Here is a 15,817-nt window from a genome sequence, read left to right on the forward strand (position 1 = left end):
AAATATTTCTTCTATTTTTTTCTCCTCCTTCTGTAACTGTGATCGATTTGTATGTATTTACAACACATAGCTATTCTGTTACCTTTCTCAGTTTCTTCAAGATTCGAAATAAAGCTTTGGGGAAAAGAAGGCATCAACTGAGTTTTTGCATTTGAAGGAATATATTGGTGAGTTTAGACACTTTTTAGGGGTGCTCAAGCATTTAAAAGGACCTCTGTCCCTTTTCTCATACAAAATGAGGGAGAGCAAAAAATAAACAGGTAAGAGTATAAGTGCACGGTGGCGCAGTGATTAGCGCTGTTGCCTGACAAGGAGGTACTGAGTTTGATTGTATCATCAGGCCAGGGCCTTTCTGTATGGAGTTTGCATGTTTTCCCTGTGTTTGCGTGGGTTCTCTCCGGGCACTCAGGCTCCCCACATTCCAAAGACATGCAGTTAGTGGGGTTAGGTTAATTGGTAATTCTAAATTGTCCATAGAATGGTTGTCTGTGTTATCCCTGTGGCAGACTGGCGACCTGTCCGGGGTGTACCGTCCCCCTCCCCCTATGGTAGCTGGGACAGGTGATGAAGGAATACATCACGTTAAGGACTGAAGCTATAATAAACATAACTATACCAAAGTATGGTGCTTAGCGTGCACTCGTTGGTTCTGAAATTACTTAAAAGATTATATCAAAGTTACAGAATTGCAGTCACCATTCAGGTCGGACCAAATAAAGTTATCTGAAATATCCGCTTGCAAATATTACTCAGAAAGGACCGATCAACTACATTTGGACAGAATCGGTGGTTTTGGAGCCCCTCTGTGGACAACCTCGGTTTATAATGCCATAATCCAAACATTAGTGCGATGTAAAAGTGTTTGTCTGAAACAAATTTGATTTGATCGAGGAGCCAAAATGTGTACTGTGTAGTATATTGCAGCAGATTTAGTGACACATTCAATTTTTATCTATTAAAAATCTTTTCTCACAACCACCAACGCATGCGCCATAGTTTTCTTGCGCTAGACGTAACCCGGAAGTAGTTTGAAGGTCTTTTCTTATAGTAGGAGTTTGGATAAGGTTGCTTGTTCACTGTGAAAATGGGTGTTAAAATAGAGGTATTTCGAGTAAGTATTTATTTTATACTAAGGCCGTGGACATGTATATTTTCCCTACATTCTGAGACCTTTCGACTTTCTAGGGTTTAGTTTTCGCTCTAGTTAGCCATTTTCATTATGCTAGCAGAGGTACAGTTTTCTACTCTATGTTAAAAACCGATGCGTGTAATTTGTTTTGCACAGATGATGCTGTATCTCTCCTTTCCTGTGACCATGTTTTGGATCTCAAATCAAGCAGAGTACTTTGAAGAGTATATAGTGAAGAGAAAGGTTAGAAATTAATTTTATGTATCGGTCTTCTCTAGATAATTATTCTTGTAGTAACAATTTTTGCATCTTTCTCTGTGCCATGTTGTCTATTTTTGTGGTATACAGAGGGAAATCTTCCCCCCCGACGAGGAATCGCAGGTAAGAAAAATGCACACAAGTTAGTTGCGATCAACACAAATCAAGGGTTGTATTTTTCTTATCTGCATTGAGTACCTTTAGGAATCACTCACAGTGCAGGCTGGAAAAAACGACGTTAATTGTTGAATTTAGTAACTTGTAGAACCTCAGTGGCGAAAAAACCCCATCTTGTATTGATGTCCGTGCGTATTTTGCTGTGCCTCTGTGGGTTTTTTCACTTCTATCAGGTTTGTATGTTGTGATCTTTGACCAAGACCCACTGTTAGAATGAACTGGAATCCAGAATTTGTATGGAGTGTGTATTGGCTGGCAAATACCCTCTTCTTAAGGAATGCTTTGTAGTCTTTCCCAGCTTTGTGTATCTGTAAAGTTTTTTCTAGGACCCTGTGAAAGGTTTTATCATCAAGTCACACCAACCAGTCCTTCTCGAGAAGGGAAAGGCTTTGTCAGTAATTAGACTTTGTGCTTTTATTTATAAGGAGGAGTATCTCAATAATGCCATAAACACATGTACTCTAGCGCAGACATTCAAATATTTTATTTCCAGCATGGACTAATGATGACTCGGTGTGTTTAATAAAGACATGAAATGTGTTTCTCTTCCTAGTCAAATCTGTATTCATCAATAGTTGTGACTTAGATGAAGAGCAAACAAAATAACTTTGGGCATTGTTTAAAATCTAAATAAAATTGAATAGAATAATTTGCAGATTTCAAAACCATATTTTATTTACAGTAGAACATAGAAAACTGTCAAATATTTAAACTGAAATGTTTTACTGTTTCATGAAAAATATTAGCTTATTTTGAATTTAATGGCAGCAACATGCCATTAAATTCAAAAGGTAAGTGGTAATAAAAAGAAGCAGGTGGAGGAACATTTTGCAACCAGTTTGGTAAATTGGCAAAAGGTGAATAACATGATGTGTGTGTGTGCTGTGTGTAAACATAAAAAAAGACATTTTAAAAAGGGAGGTAAAGATGGGCAGAGTTTCACTAATCTTCAAAAAACTGCATTTAAAATTTGTGGATCAATAATGTTGAAATAATCGTCCTTAATTTAGAATTGAAAAGACTTTGTCATATTTAGTACATAATATCACCAAAAGTGTCAAAGAATCTGGAGAAATCTCTGTGAACAAGGGACATTGGCAGAAATCAGTCTTGGATGCTCATGATCTCCAGGCCATGAGGTGGGACTGTGTTAAAAATAGGGAGGATTCTGACATGAAAATTGCTGCAAAGGCTCATGAATACAGTTCACCACACCATTCATAATTGCATGTTAAAGTGCTATATTGCAAAGAAGAAGCAACTTGATCCAGAAACACTGCTGTCTTCTCTGAGTCAATCCTTATTTAAAATGAACTTGAGCAAAGTGGAAAACTGTTATGTGGTGGAACAAATTGAAATTTGAAATTCTTTTTTGGAAAACATGGACACAATGTTCTTTGTTATTAGGAGGAGAGGAGCTATCCAGCTTTTTATCACTGCTCAGTTCAAAAACCTTTATCTCTAATGGTTCAGGGGTGCATTAATGAAAACATTTGGCACGACATCAACCAAAAACATATGACAGACAGGACTGTTCAGCAGCTAGAATCTTATATCATCCCATAACATAGCAGTCTTCTAAAAAATTTGAATACCTATTGTCCTCAGTTCCCAGATGTTTATGGACTGTTCATAAAAGAATAGGGGAGTTGTAAATTTTGACTTGTCTGTCAATAGCTCAATGTCTTTGACCTGTTCAAAAAGAACAGTATTTTCATAAAGACTGCTGAGTTACTGCTAAACAGCACATTATTTGATTATGGTTGTTCTATATATCTGTTTTCAGAGAAAAGAGTTGGAGGACTTCAAAGAGCGAATGCGTGTTCGTAAGGAGCAGCGGCTATTAAAAAATATTCCTCTAGAATCTGAGAACTGAAAATTACATGTTGAAGAAAATGATTTTCCACCCTTTACCAATGATACCAACTGTCTGGCAGTGATTTTGAGGCCCAAGGAAAAAAGTTGGACTGGAGTCTGCCCATTTCATGTTGGAAATTTCTGCTAGATTAACTCTTCCCAAAGATGCGCTGGGTAATAATTATTTATGCCTAATAAGTTTATTGTGCTTTCATTTGTGTGCAACTTTTTTTTTCCCCACATGGTTTTTCAAATGGTACAATTGTTTTCTTAGCTGTTGTTTTTACATTGCCTTAAAATAAATACTGAGCTGCACATCAGATTGAATCTAGTTTATTATTATCTATTTGCAAGGTGCAGTGCCTAAATTGTTTTTACCTTGTCCTATTACTTATATTGTAGTGTATTGCAGCATTGTATTCTAGATAATGGTGCTTCAGATTAACAGAAATAAAAACTAACTATTAATCAGTTCTCCACAAACTCCTCTAAAATAATTAACAGAATAAACCAATTGTTTTCCAGTTAGCACAACTTGATGTGCTTTCTGTTTGAATGAATGATGCTAGTTGGGTATTTTTAATAATGATGATTAACTTATGTCATATTTTGTAAGTGCATTTTCCATGTATCACTGTGGGGAAGAATTTGCTTGATTATTTGATTATTCATATACTTAGCAAACCATATAATTATGTTTTTTTTAAATGTTTTATTTATTAAAGCAAAAGCTTTTATTTACTGAATGAACGACAGTGATGTTATATGAAAGTGCATCTCATATTATGCAAAACGTAGGACATGTTTTAAACAAAATTACACTAATAATGGCTAATAACTGCTTCATTTGCAACACTTAGAGTTTGTACACCTTCAGTAAAGGCTTGATACTCTACTAAACCATATCTCCTTGAATGAATGTGCCGCCCAACTTTTCATACTACTTGTTTTAAGAGGTGAGACTTGTTCCCACATCCTGAAGATTTGAAATCATTAATCATTTTGAAGGAGTCGTACCAAATGGAAATATAATCTTCTAAGTATAAATATTTACATCTGAGAGAGCCAACAGCTAAACTTTTTATCAATGGTGTTGAAGTGCTGACAGATTTTCCCCTTGGCTTGTCAGCTCATATCCTCAAATATATTTGGCAGTACAATACAGCCAGCTGGATCCCTCATGGCTGTCTCCTGGGCCACTGGTGAGAGAGAGTGTGAATTTCTTTCTTACTACGGTTTATCTTTTACAACTGTCATTCACTTCTGAAGCCATATTTAAGCTCTCTGTTTTATGATGTAACAAGCAGGTAAGTGCTATTCATTTTATGATAATAGATGTAAATGACAGAAGCCAAGCGGTGATATATGGATGTAGCCTACACTTGAACCAATCAAAACGACCATAGAAAGGCTTACTAATTTCATTGTGTCCAGTTGTTTAAGGCGAAAATAACTCATTAATGCAGTCTAGGATACTTCTACATGTTTGTTATTTAAATCAAAAACTTAAATAATAATAATAATAATAAACTTTATTTATAAAGCACACTAAAAAACCAAGGGTATACCAAGGTGCTTGACAAAAATAAAATAGGAAAAGGGAGATGGGAGGGAAAAGAGAAAGGACCTGGCACGTATCAATTATAAAAACCTTGACAATCATAAGATATAAAAGTAGTTCACAAGCATAACGGATAAAAATGTACCAACGCACACCAAGCGTTAACTAGGTGGAAAGGCAAGATTAAACAAATAAGTCTTCAGCCGTAATTTAAACAGTGGCATAGAGTCAGACGCCCGAATAGCAACAGGAAGGTTGTTCCATAAGACCGGGGCAAATAAAAAGTCCAAAGCACGAGACTCTTGTAATGGTGATATATTTGACAGTAGGGGGCAGTATTTAGCTTTCAAATGCTTCGAAGCTTTGCTTAGACCACAAGGAAGTGACCAACTCTCTAGAACACTGCTGTCAAGATGGCACCGATTGGGCTGAAAGCTGTAGTCGGAGAAAGTAAGTGACGTATTTATTGTATCTAATCTCACTGTAGCAGTTTATTACAGTTAAAAAAAAGTACTTTATTGTAACCTTTATCGCTGTAACTTGATGAACTGACGTTCAATTTATTAAAAAAAATCGTGTTGTGGATGACGGTTCACCAACTCTTCCTGCTTCACTCGTAATATATATGCTAACGTTGCCGAAGGAACCGATGTCATCATTTAAAAAGTCACATATATATAAAATAATAGTGTTACACGTAGTGATAGCAGTATTTGCTTAATTTGCTGAAGTTTCATGTGTTTTGTGACATTAGCCACACTTGAAAGTTAAAAGTCGCGACGTTAGGGATTGAAAATGTTGTGACAGTCCAAGTTATAGGCTAACCCAGGCTAGCTAATCTGAAAGGGAAGTCTAGTAACTTCGCTTGTGATCTGTTAAATCATCCTGGACATTTAGGCTGTAAAACGTCAGGAAGTCACAACTTTTGTTACACAATAACTTGTAGTACATTGCGTTGAAAGTAAAAAAAAACAAAAAAAAAAAACAAAAACGCATGCCGGGGTTAAAACATTACGTATTCACAAGGCTCATCTAGTAATGCTTATTTGTAATTATATGCTAATTGCTTCTGCTAGACTTTAGAAGCATTAAATTTGGGCTTATGTTCCTTCATCTCACATTTTCACTTCTTTTAAGAAGTCTGAAAAATAAAAAACAAACATACCATTACAAAGCGGTATGATTTGTAATTTACTATCTGCTATTATTAGCTGAAAACGTTGTCCATACAAGATGACTTAACCTATTTGGAGTATGCCAAAAATATCAAATAAAATCTCATATTCAATATTGTATTTAGAGCAGAGACAATAAATCCCAATAAGGAAGTTTCCTTGCAAACTGTTTTTTTTTTTTATTTTTTTTTTTTTTATTTAGATTTAACAAAACTCTTCGAAAGTATAATCTTTTCCAGTTCCCTGTATGAGCGACCTGGAAAATCATTAGTTAGTGATGAAGGTCACACTTGGTGCAAAAAAAGAAATCCTTTTTTTTTTTTTTTTTTTTTTTCCCATTTCTTTCTCTCAAAAGCCCTGAACCATAATACACATATATTCAGTAGCCACCATAATACCAGGAACCTTACCAGGATTTATACAGCAATCATAAAATAGTGATTACAGTGATGGCTAACTCGGAATAAAGAACACTTTTTTTTTTTATGAACTCCCATAACAAGCTATTTATGTCAGCTATTACTATGAAAACAGTGAGTCATATGTCTTAGGGAGCAGAATCTATGTTTTTAATCAGGTTCAAATCGTGGTTTAACAAGGAAGTGAAGACATCATATTGGTGCAGTTCAACTTTTGATGTTTCCTACTACACTGCTTTCTTCTGTACCCTAGTTAATTATTGTGTGATTCAATGAAAACTTCTTTTGGGAACAGTGGCCCACTGCAGGAGACTATTTGGCTGTTTGTTTTAACACACGTACCACACCTTAGCTGTTGTGCTTAGGACGTCATTGGAACAATTGTGCTTCTGTCTATATAAGACCAGGAAGTTGCACCCAAGCAAGTTTGTTACTGCAAGTGTTAAATATGTTTAAAAAGGGTTCCTGTTTTTTTTAAATTTTTGACAGTAGAGCTGACCTTTGACTTTTGTTGTTGTTTTATAAGTCACACAAATTCTTTGGAAACTATTCAGTAAGCTACATTTCATGAAAAGCTCAAATTACTAATGAATGCTGCAACAACAATCTAGAGCATTTTGACTATATGAATGTTTCATAAAGTATTTTTTTATTATTATTGTTGCTAAATTTACTCCACTTGTGACCCGTTTTAGCTTGTTTTTGTTATGAGGTTATGGGTTCTTGCATCACAAAATTATCTTTTCATCTACAGAAATCATCAGTGGTGTGATCAAGAGTGTGAAAAAGGATGGAGAATGGAAGGTAACGGTAGATACAAAAGAAGAAATTCTTTTGATTTTTGTTGCACTGAATTTATTACCACTGTGTGGCCTTTGTTTAGGTTCTTATTGTGGATCACATGACCACAAGAATTCTGTCCTCTTGTTGCAAGATGTCTGACATTTTGGCGGAGGGGGTGACCAGTAAGTATGGATATAATTCATAGTTTTTAGTTTAGTTTTTTAAATAAATGAGAGATCAAACCTTTAGCTGTTGAAGAGTAAAATGTGCCAACTTAATTCATTTTCTGCGTTTAAATGACATTAAATTATCATATTGTCTTTTCTGTTTTTCAGTTGTGGAGGACATCAATAAACGCAGAGAACCCATCTCCAGTTTGGAGGCCATTTATTTAATCACCCCATCTGCAAAGGTTCAAAAGAGTTCCGTCTTTTAATGTTGCCATATCTTCAAGATTGTTCTCATGTGCATAATATTTTAAAGATAACTATGTGCATAATATTTTAAAGATGAATATGTTTTCAATTACAGTCGGTTCATGGTCTCATTGATGATTTCAAAGATGCAGCCTTTACATACAAGGCAGCACACATCTTCTTCACTGACAGTAAGAGTGGAACTATAAATATGAGAAATGTATTTTTTTTTCCAGACTTCAGTGTAAAACGCTAAAACTGACATTAATTCTTTTTTTTTTTTTTTTTTGCCTTGTTTAGCTTGTCCAGATCCTCTCTTTGCTGATATTGGAAGAGCCAAAGTTTCAAAATTTATCAAGACTTTAAAAGAGATCAATGTTGCTTTTCTTCCATATGAGTCGCAGGTGGGTAAAATTCTTATATTTCATTGAGTCCAAATTGTCTTTGGACATTTCATTAGAAATGTTTTTGGTTTTGGACAAAACTTATTTGACAGTTAATCATTTAATTGTATGGCAAAAAGACAAACGTTTTCCCGAGCTGCAATCAGTTATAGTAATATTGTCTGTCGGTTTATTGTGACAGGCAATACCTTTCACAGTTTCTCTTGTCCCCGTAGGTTTTCTCACTGGATGACCCAAAATCCTTGTACTCCTTCTACAGTTCAAAGGCAAATGAAACAAGAGATAAAATGATGGAAAATGTGGCAGAGCAGATTGCGACCCTGTGTGACACTCTCAAAGAGTACCCTGCAGTTCGTTATCGCAAGTATGGGCCCCTTCATGAGAAGAGAGATAGATTTAAACAAATAAATCTTTTCCCACTGAATGTATTATGCTGATTTTAAAGTTGTATTCTACTTTGTTTTTAGGGGACCTGAGGAAAATGCTAGACTGGCTGAAGAGGTCTATCAGCGCCTCATTGCTCACAAAGCTGAAAACCCAACCATGGGAGAGGTAGGAAATACTTTGGTCTTCAACCACTCGATTTCTCACATTCTCTGCTGTGTAATTTCAAATCTTAAAAAAATGGTGAACAAAATGTTTACACTGCTTTTCTTTCCTGCTAAATCATCTTTCTCATGTAAGAGAATAAACCTCTGTTGGGATTCTGCAGCTCTTCAGCTTAACAGGTTGTGAATATTTCTTTGGTTTCTGGGATTTATTTCCTGATGATTATTTTCTCATCCTTTGCTGGACCTGTCCTTTTTTCCCTTCTTTTCTGTTTTTCTTAGCTGACATTTCCTTGCTCCTGAGATGAGTCTTAAAGGCATGTATTACTGTTCCCTTTTTGCGTCTATGCATGTCAGGTGCTTTATCATACTATGCTGTACGTATTTCTTTTTTTTCTTTTTTCTACATCTAGCTGTGATGCTAAATTATAATAATTGATAATTAATTGATTTCATTGCATGGCATTGCAACAGTTAATGTGTACTTTCAGCCAGTCTCTTTTAATGAATCTTTAAATTAAATCATATATTTCAAAAGTACTGGATGATATCCTTAATTTGTATTATTTTTAGGGTCCAGATAAGGCGCGATCACAGCTAATCATTGTTGACCGTGGGTTTGATCCCGTCTCACCTGTTCTTCATGAGTTGACCTTCCAAGCAATGGCTTATGATTTGCTAGACATCAAACAGGACATCTATACGTAAGGGACTACCTTTATATTTTTATATTGCTCTGTCTGTTTGGTGTGGTGTCTTTGGTATACCAGTCCCTCCATTTGTGGACTTTTAAACATTTTTTTAAATTTATTTTTGGATATTAAAGTTATCAGACAACCGGCATTGGGAACTCAAAAGAGAAAGACGTCTTACTGGATGAAGATGATGAACTCTGGGTTCAGCTCAGACACATGCACATCGCTGATGTCACCAAGTAAGTTTTGTCACAGTAACATTTCTACGACTGCTACAACTTGATTGTGGAGTCATTGTAATTCAGTCAAAGTTTTCCTGTGTTAGGTGTCTACTAATTTTCTCATTTGATTCTTGTAGGAAGGTGACAGAGCTTCTTCGCACATTTTGTGAGAGCAAGAGGATGTGCACTGACAATGTGAGTGTTATGTGCATTATCTTTTCAGGTGTTTGAAAAGTCCACGGTAGACCCTGAGTATTGTTTTTGTGTTATGATGGAACTTTGGGGAAAATGTTTCTCTTTTCAGGCCAATATCAAAGATCTGTCTCAGATGTTAAAGAAGATGCCACAGTATCAGAAGGAGCTGAGCATGGTGAGTTACATTAACTAACAAACAAACCCTTATGTAACTTCTTATCATTATTTGTTTGTTTTAATTTATCTAATCCAAAAGCGCTGTCTGTTCAGTTTATTTAGACCTTTACTTAAAAATAGGGAAATGTTTTTGAAGCATATTAGGATACATTTGTGATGATAAATTAGATACAATTTAGACCATGGTTGTTTTGCCCAATTAAGCATTAGCTGGGCCAGCTAAAGTTTAGTTGGCCCAAATTCTAGTTATAATCTGACCATTATGACAAGACTTCCTAGAAAACGTTTTTTTCTTATATCAGAGTTGTCAGTCTTAATTATGTTTAATTTTTTTTTTAATAAAAATATGATGCCATATGTTAAAGTAATTAGTAATGTATTTTAATGTAATTTTTTTTACAGTACTCCACTCACTTACACCTAGCTGAAGCTTGTATGAAGAAATTCAAGGCCTCACTTGATAAACTTTGTGAAGTGGAGCAGGTTAGTAGCCTTGTGCACAACATAATTTTTTGTAATAAAATGTTTGACTTGCAGCAGTCACCATAGTGTTTTTTTTGTTTTTGTTTTTGTTTTTTTTTTTTTGTTGGTAAATTACACTTTGAAAGTCCAGTTCAGTTTTTGGCTTTTGTTATCATGTATGTCTACTTAAAAAATGTAATCAAAATTATTATCTTTGAGGACTATTGAACCTAATAGTTTTCAAATATTAATTATAATGCAATAAAAGTCTATTAGGTTGTCACATTTCTGCCACATATGGTCAAATAGCACAATGCAATACACTGACACAGACTGTCTAAACAAAATGCCTGACATGGAATAACTACATTGACTCATCACATTCAGTGACCTGAAATGTATCTTTGTAATTCCTGTGCTTCTTTGCTTCTGGTCTGTTGATATTTTTATTTGTTAACTAAAAAATAATAATATTTCATAAAACGCTTTAAACTACACATCAGCAGCGTAAATCATCGTAGATCTGTGAGCTTACTGTAAGCTTAAAGGCATGTAATAACACAGATGTACCACTTGGTACAGTAGAAGTTCTTCCACCAGCAAGACCTGGGAAAAAAGCCACAATCCAAACTGGAGCCAAACCCCAGTGTTTTAGTTATATGTGCCAGACATGCCTTGTGTTCCTGAGGGGAAATGTTTGGCCATATCTAGTCCAGTATCAGATGAGTGACAAGCACATGAGAAATGATAAGCTATGCATGGCTGTGGCATTATGAGGTGCAAGTGTTAATGGGGCCTTTTTTATGAGTAAATCGCTCAACTGCCCTAATGGATTGTCAGCATGTCTGAAAGCTGTCTCTTTAATCCATTGGGCATGCTTTGGCTCTTAAGATGTGCAGTATGATCCAAATGGCAACAGCTCTGTCAGCTGTCATTTGTTCTACATTGTTTGGAAGCCCATTACAAATGTGTGTGTAATGTTGCAAATAAAATAATCTTTCAGTTGCTCGCAAAGTTTTGCTGCTGGCTTTAATGAAGTTTAGTCCAAATTCATGTAAGGTTAGCAAAATTATTTAAGGCAGTTACACAGTTCCAAGTGACCATTTATTGGAGGATTGCAAAAAAGGGGAAATCTCAAAGCTACATATAGCTAGTGTACCCAATATTTAGCTTTATGTTGACATAACGTACCTGATTACAAATGCAAATCTGGAGATTTACTTTGCAATCTGAGATTTTCTTGTTGCAATAGTCTTATGGCAATATCATGGCTCTGAAAGAGAACGTGTGTTGGGGGAAAGGGGAATAAAGTGGTTTCATTCACCTCTCTTAACTGCCTGTCTTAAGTTGATGATATTCAGTAAAGGTTGATCGTAAACTAGGGCTTTCTTCCACAGGACCTTGCAATGGGAGCAAATGCAGAAGGGGAACCACTGAAAGATGCCATGAAGAGCATTGTTCCTGTGCTCTTAGATAGTGACATTGATGCCTTTGACAAAATCCGCATCATACTGCTGTTCATATTTCACAAGAAGAAGGGTAAGAAGATCTCAAAACATTTTAAATCTTTTTAAGTCCTAATCTTGTTACATTGAAGAGAAGCTTTATTTGTCGTTACTTATTTATAGCAAACAGTGTTTTCATTGCCTGGTTGTCTATTCAGGCATTGGGGAGGAGAACCTTGCCAAGCTCATCCAGCATGCAAATATTCAGGCCGACAGCAACATTATTTACAACCTGCAGAACCTAGGCTGTAATATTATAGCTGGGGTAAGTTTGGCTACAGTCTCATGCTGTGGAACTGAGAATTTTATAAAACCTAAAAAAAAACCCTGAATATTTGACATACATTGTTTTTCAGGGTCGCAATTCTGGGAAAACACTGCCAGATCGTAAGCAGCGTACAGAAAGCACATACCAGCTTTCCAGGTGGACACCCACTGTCAAGGACATCATGGAGGTATTAAGCCCTAAGTGAGGTTTCAGATGTCACTGGCAGACCTGCTCACCTTTGCTCACAACACAGCTTTTATAACATCTGTTTCTGGATCACAGAATGCCATAGAAGACAAACTGGACAAAAAGCTGTGGCCATTCATCGCTGAACCAGCACCCATCAACACAACTCAGACTGCAGTCAGGTCGGGCGGTGCTCTCCCTCTATCTGAGAAATAAATAAATATATATAGATAGATGGGTAGATCTCTTTCCAAAACAGTTTGTATTTAGCAACAAGTGGGGTAAATGACAGATAATCTTATAAAATAAAACCTTTTATCCCCTTAAAACCTTTTAAATGAATCAGAGCCGAGCTTTTGACAAAGTGAAGTAGAGTTTAAAGGGTAAATTTCAGTCATTTTTGAATACTCTATAATCCCTAGGGAATTCCCATCATAATGATGGTGCTAATACTGACCACGCTTGTAGATCTAGATTTACTCATAATCTGTGGAGTGTTCCGGTACTTTTCTACTTTTTAAGCAAAATGCAGAATTAAAATGGAGAAGTTGATAATAATATAGACTGGCTATAAACCCCCCCCCCCCCAAAAAAAAAAAAAAAAAAAAACCCCAACAAAACAAAAAAAACCCAACCAACCAAACAAAAAAACTCAGGAGTTTCTGTTAGTATTTTCACATTCATACTTATTCATCAGGGTCAATTTCCTGACAACACGGTATGAAAATGAGCCATTGTATGACAATTGTATTAATTATTGTTTGAAATAATAAATGTCAGAAAATCAATAAATAGCTGAAAGGGAGCTGTAGTTTTAGTAGTAGTTTTATGTTTCTCAATCATTTTCGAAATTCTTTTACAGCAGTGCACGTTTTGGACACTGGCACAAAAATAAGTCTCCAACGGAGTATCGGTCTGGCCCTCGTCTCATTGTTTTTGTGATTGGTGGGGTGTCATACTCTGAGATGCGTTGTGCTTATGAAGTGACTCGAGCCACAGATGGGAAATGGGAAGTCCTGATTGGTAAGCAATTGCTAATTAAGAAGTTATGACTGATGAACCTGACTGTTGAACTGCTATTTAAATATTGTTGTTTTTTGTTGTTGTTTTTTTCCTTGACAGGATCATCTCACATCCTAACTCCAACCAGCTTCCTCAATGACTTGAAGACTCTGGACAAAGATACTAATCCTGATCCGTAATCCCCAAGTCGGGACAGCAATACTGCAGTAGGAGTCTGGTTGTTCCTTTAAACTGATGTCTTTCTGTTGTCCTGTTTAGCTTCTCTAACATCTCTGATGTGAAATCTTAGATGTAGTCATGTAAGAAAGCAGTTGTGACTATTCTATTATAGTGTGCTCTTTTGTTGTTAGTTGGGTTCTGTATACTGCTGTGATTGAAATTGTATTTAAGTAATAAATGAAACAATATTAATATTTTCATTATTCTATTCATATTTAAATTCTTAATTTTGTTGTAATTGACTTGCTTAGTTATTTAGTCAGAAATTCCAAAAATTGTCACAAAGAAAGAGCAGCTCTCACCTCATAGAAATCTCTTAATTCAAGTATATTGTAGTTGCACACAATTGAAGGACATATTGTATATAGATTTAAAAGTAGATTAAAATTATTTTTTTTGGTAACTCTCTCCCTCAACCCTCTTCTTGAAATATTCATCTCAGTAATAATGTCAGAACTGCTGTGTTATGACCGTTGCACATTTACTAGATACTTTAATATATTGCTGGGCGCTAGAGCAGTGGGTGCTTGTTTATTTGTTGATGGAAATGAGCAATAAAATAAAAAAATATATATTGAATTTAATTTGTCTTTTTTCTTTTCTATAGGACCTTTTAGTATGCTTCAATATGCATAATATTTTCATTTTGTTAAAAAAATTATAGTTTGTTCATATTATGCTAAAAAGTTTGCTAGTATTCTCCATATAGGCAAATTTTAACTTTATTTTTTCAAAAACTGCTGCTGTTCTGTATAGGCCTCAACCCCCTAAGCCAGCTCATCACTAAGAGCGGATACATGATTAAGGTGTGGAGTGATCATTAACAACATGTACATGGGTGACATTAATCTGTATGCTAGGAATAAGTGAGACATCAATTTACTGATCCAACTCACCAGATCCACAGCAAGGATATCAGGATGTCATTTTGACTATATAAGTGTGATCGAAGGGTCACAAAGAGAGGAAAGGTGATCCACACTGGAAGGGGTGGAATTTCCAGAAGACAGAGTAGCAGAGTAGTCCTTACCGGTCATTAGATACCCAGGTGGAATAATAAGCAGGCTTCAGGATGAGATAGATGTCACTGATGTCAACTCATAAAAACTCCTCATAATGAGAGGTCCCCACCCAAAGTCCAGCACCCTTGGGGTCTGTGGCCAACAGGAAGTAGGAGAGTGAGGTTAGTGAGTGTTGGAATGGCATTCCAGGATGAAACAAAGAACAGTTTGCACTGACAGAGTGCTTTGGATATATATTCTGGTAAACAGTTCGATGTCATCCATGTGGAAGAGATGGTAGATGATTGCTCCATTCCGTAGTCTGTATCCATATCCATGTTAATGATCTGCCTGAGGGGGTTCAGACCTATGCAGAACAGAAATTCCACACTTGATGGTGACTTGTAGAATTGGCTGCAAGTGTTGTTCTCTAGTGTTGATTGCTAATTCCCCATCAAATTCATGATGAAGGCTCTTGGGGTCCTGATGATCTGATATTTTAGACATTCTAAGATTCATCTATGGGGCATTGAGTCATAGGCTTCCTTGTACTTAATCTGGACAGTGCACAGGTTGGTCAGTATGGTTTTATGGTCTCGAAATACTGCTCTAGGTAGCAGTAGCTGGTGTTTTGACACTGGTGTTTTCTGGGATTTCATGTATTGGGCCATGTTCCTCTTCATTTTAGCTGTTATGATGACTGACTGGAGCTTCCATGTTGTACTGAGGCAGGTTACTGGTCTGCAGGTAGACTGGGGACTAGTCCCTTCTGGGGATCGTACACCTTTGATGGTATACATTTTTTTTTTTTTTAACCAAACCTGCGAGTCTTTTCTTGGCAGTTTCTGAGGCCTAAAGGTATGGGCAGCTTACAGTATTTCTGAGGAGGGTGGAGATGAAGTCCTGGCTCCCCCTTCCTGTATCAATTGTGTTATACCACATAAATCTCTAGTTCTGATAGCAGTTGCTTCTTTCGCGTGTTGGAAATCTGAGCTACTAGTTGTTTCATTGTCAGGTCCCACATGCTCCTCATGTAACCCCTTGCCTTGGGATTACAGTCATAGTACCATTCTAGGATTCCCGTTTGTCTATCTGCTGCCTGCCTGCTTGCTTGCTCTATGTGAAGTGAAAGTGGGGC

At 36.2% G+C, this 15,817-nt stretch overlaps 2 protein-coding genes across 3 annotated transcripts; both read left to right on the top strand.

Moving 5' to 3' along the window:
- The first annotated feature begins 1,011 nt into the window (after nucleotides 1-1,011).
- On the top strand, nucleotides 1,012-3,741 carry pet100 (PET100 cytochrome c oxidase chaperone). The gene is made up of 4 exons (XM_085454485.1): nucleotides 1,012-1,111; nucleotides 1,286-1,372; nucleotides 1,478-1,510; nucleotides 3,351-3,741. Exons 1-4 carry the CDS (start codon nucleotides 1,085-1,087, stop codon nucleotides 3,438-3,440), a joined length of 237 nt encoding a protein of 78 aa, XP_085310611.1. The 5' UTR covers nucleotides 1,012-1,084; the 3' UTR covers nucleotides 3,441-3,741.
- A 1,593-nt stretch (nucleotides 3,742-5,334) lies between these two features.
- stxbp2 (syntaxin binding protein 2) lies at nucleotides 5,335-14,257 on the top strand. Of its 2 annotated transcripts, none has more exons than XM_085454488.1 (19): nucleotides 5,335-5,432; nucleotides 7,331-7,380; nucleotides 7,460-7,541; nucleotides 7,695-7,771; nucleotides 7,891-7,966; nucleotides 8,076-8,179; nucleotides 8,395-8,543; nucleotides 8,647-8,731; nucleotides 9,301-9,431; nucleotides 9,554-9,661; nucleotides 9,781-9,838; nucleotides 9,948-10,013; nucleotides 10,418-10,498; nucleotides 11,875-12,016; nucleotides 12,141-12,247; nucleotides 12,339-12,437; nucleotides 12,533-12,618; nucleotides 13,302-13,459; nucleotides 13,559-14,257. In XM_085454488.1, the coding sequence occupies exons 1-19, from the start codon at nucleotides 5,396-5,398 to the stop codon at nucleotides 13,636-13,638; spliced, it is 1,776 nt and encodes a 591-aa protein (XP_085310614.1). In that variant the 5' UTR covers nucleotides 5,335-5,395; the 3' UTR covers nucleotides 13,639-14,257. The 2 variants fall into 2 exon arrangements, with proteins under 2 accessions (XP_085310614.1, XP_085310613.1); XM_085454487.1 differs by having other exon boundaries at nucleotides 5,336-5,432; nucleotides 13,299-13,459.
- Nucleotides 14,258-15,817: the final 1,560 nt, after the last annotated feature.

This window comes from Copadichromis virginalis, linkage group LG4, assembly GCF_057382275.1.
Source record: "Copadichromis virginalis isolate Kocher_CV1m ecotype Utaka linkage group LG4, C_Virginalis_male_GT1.1, whole genome shotgun sequence".
Classification (NCBI taxonomy): Eukaryota; Metazoa; Chordata; class Actinopteri; order Cichliformes; family Cichlidae; genus Copadichromis; species Copadichromis virginalis.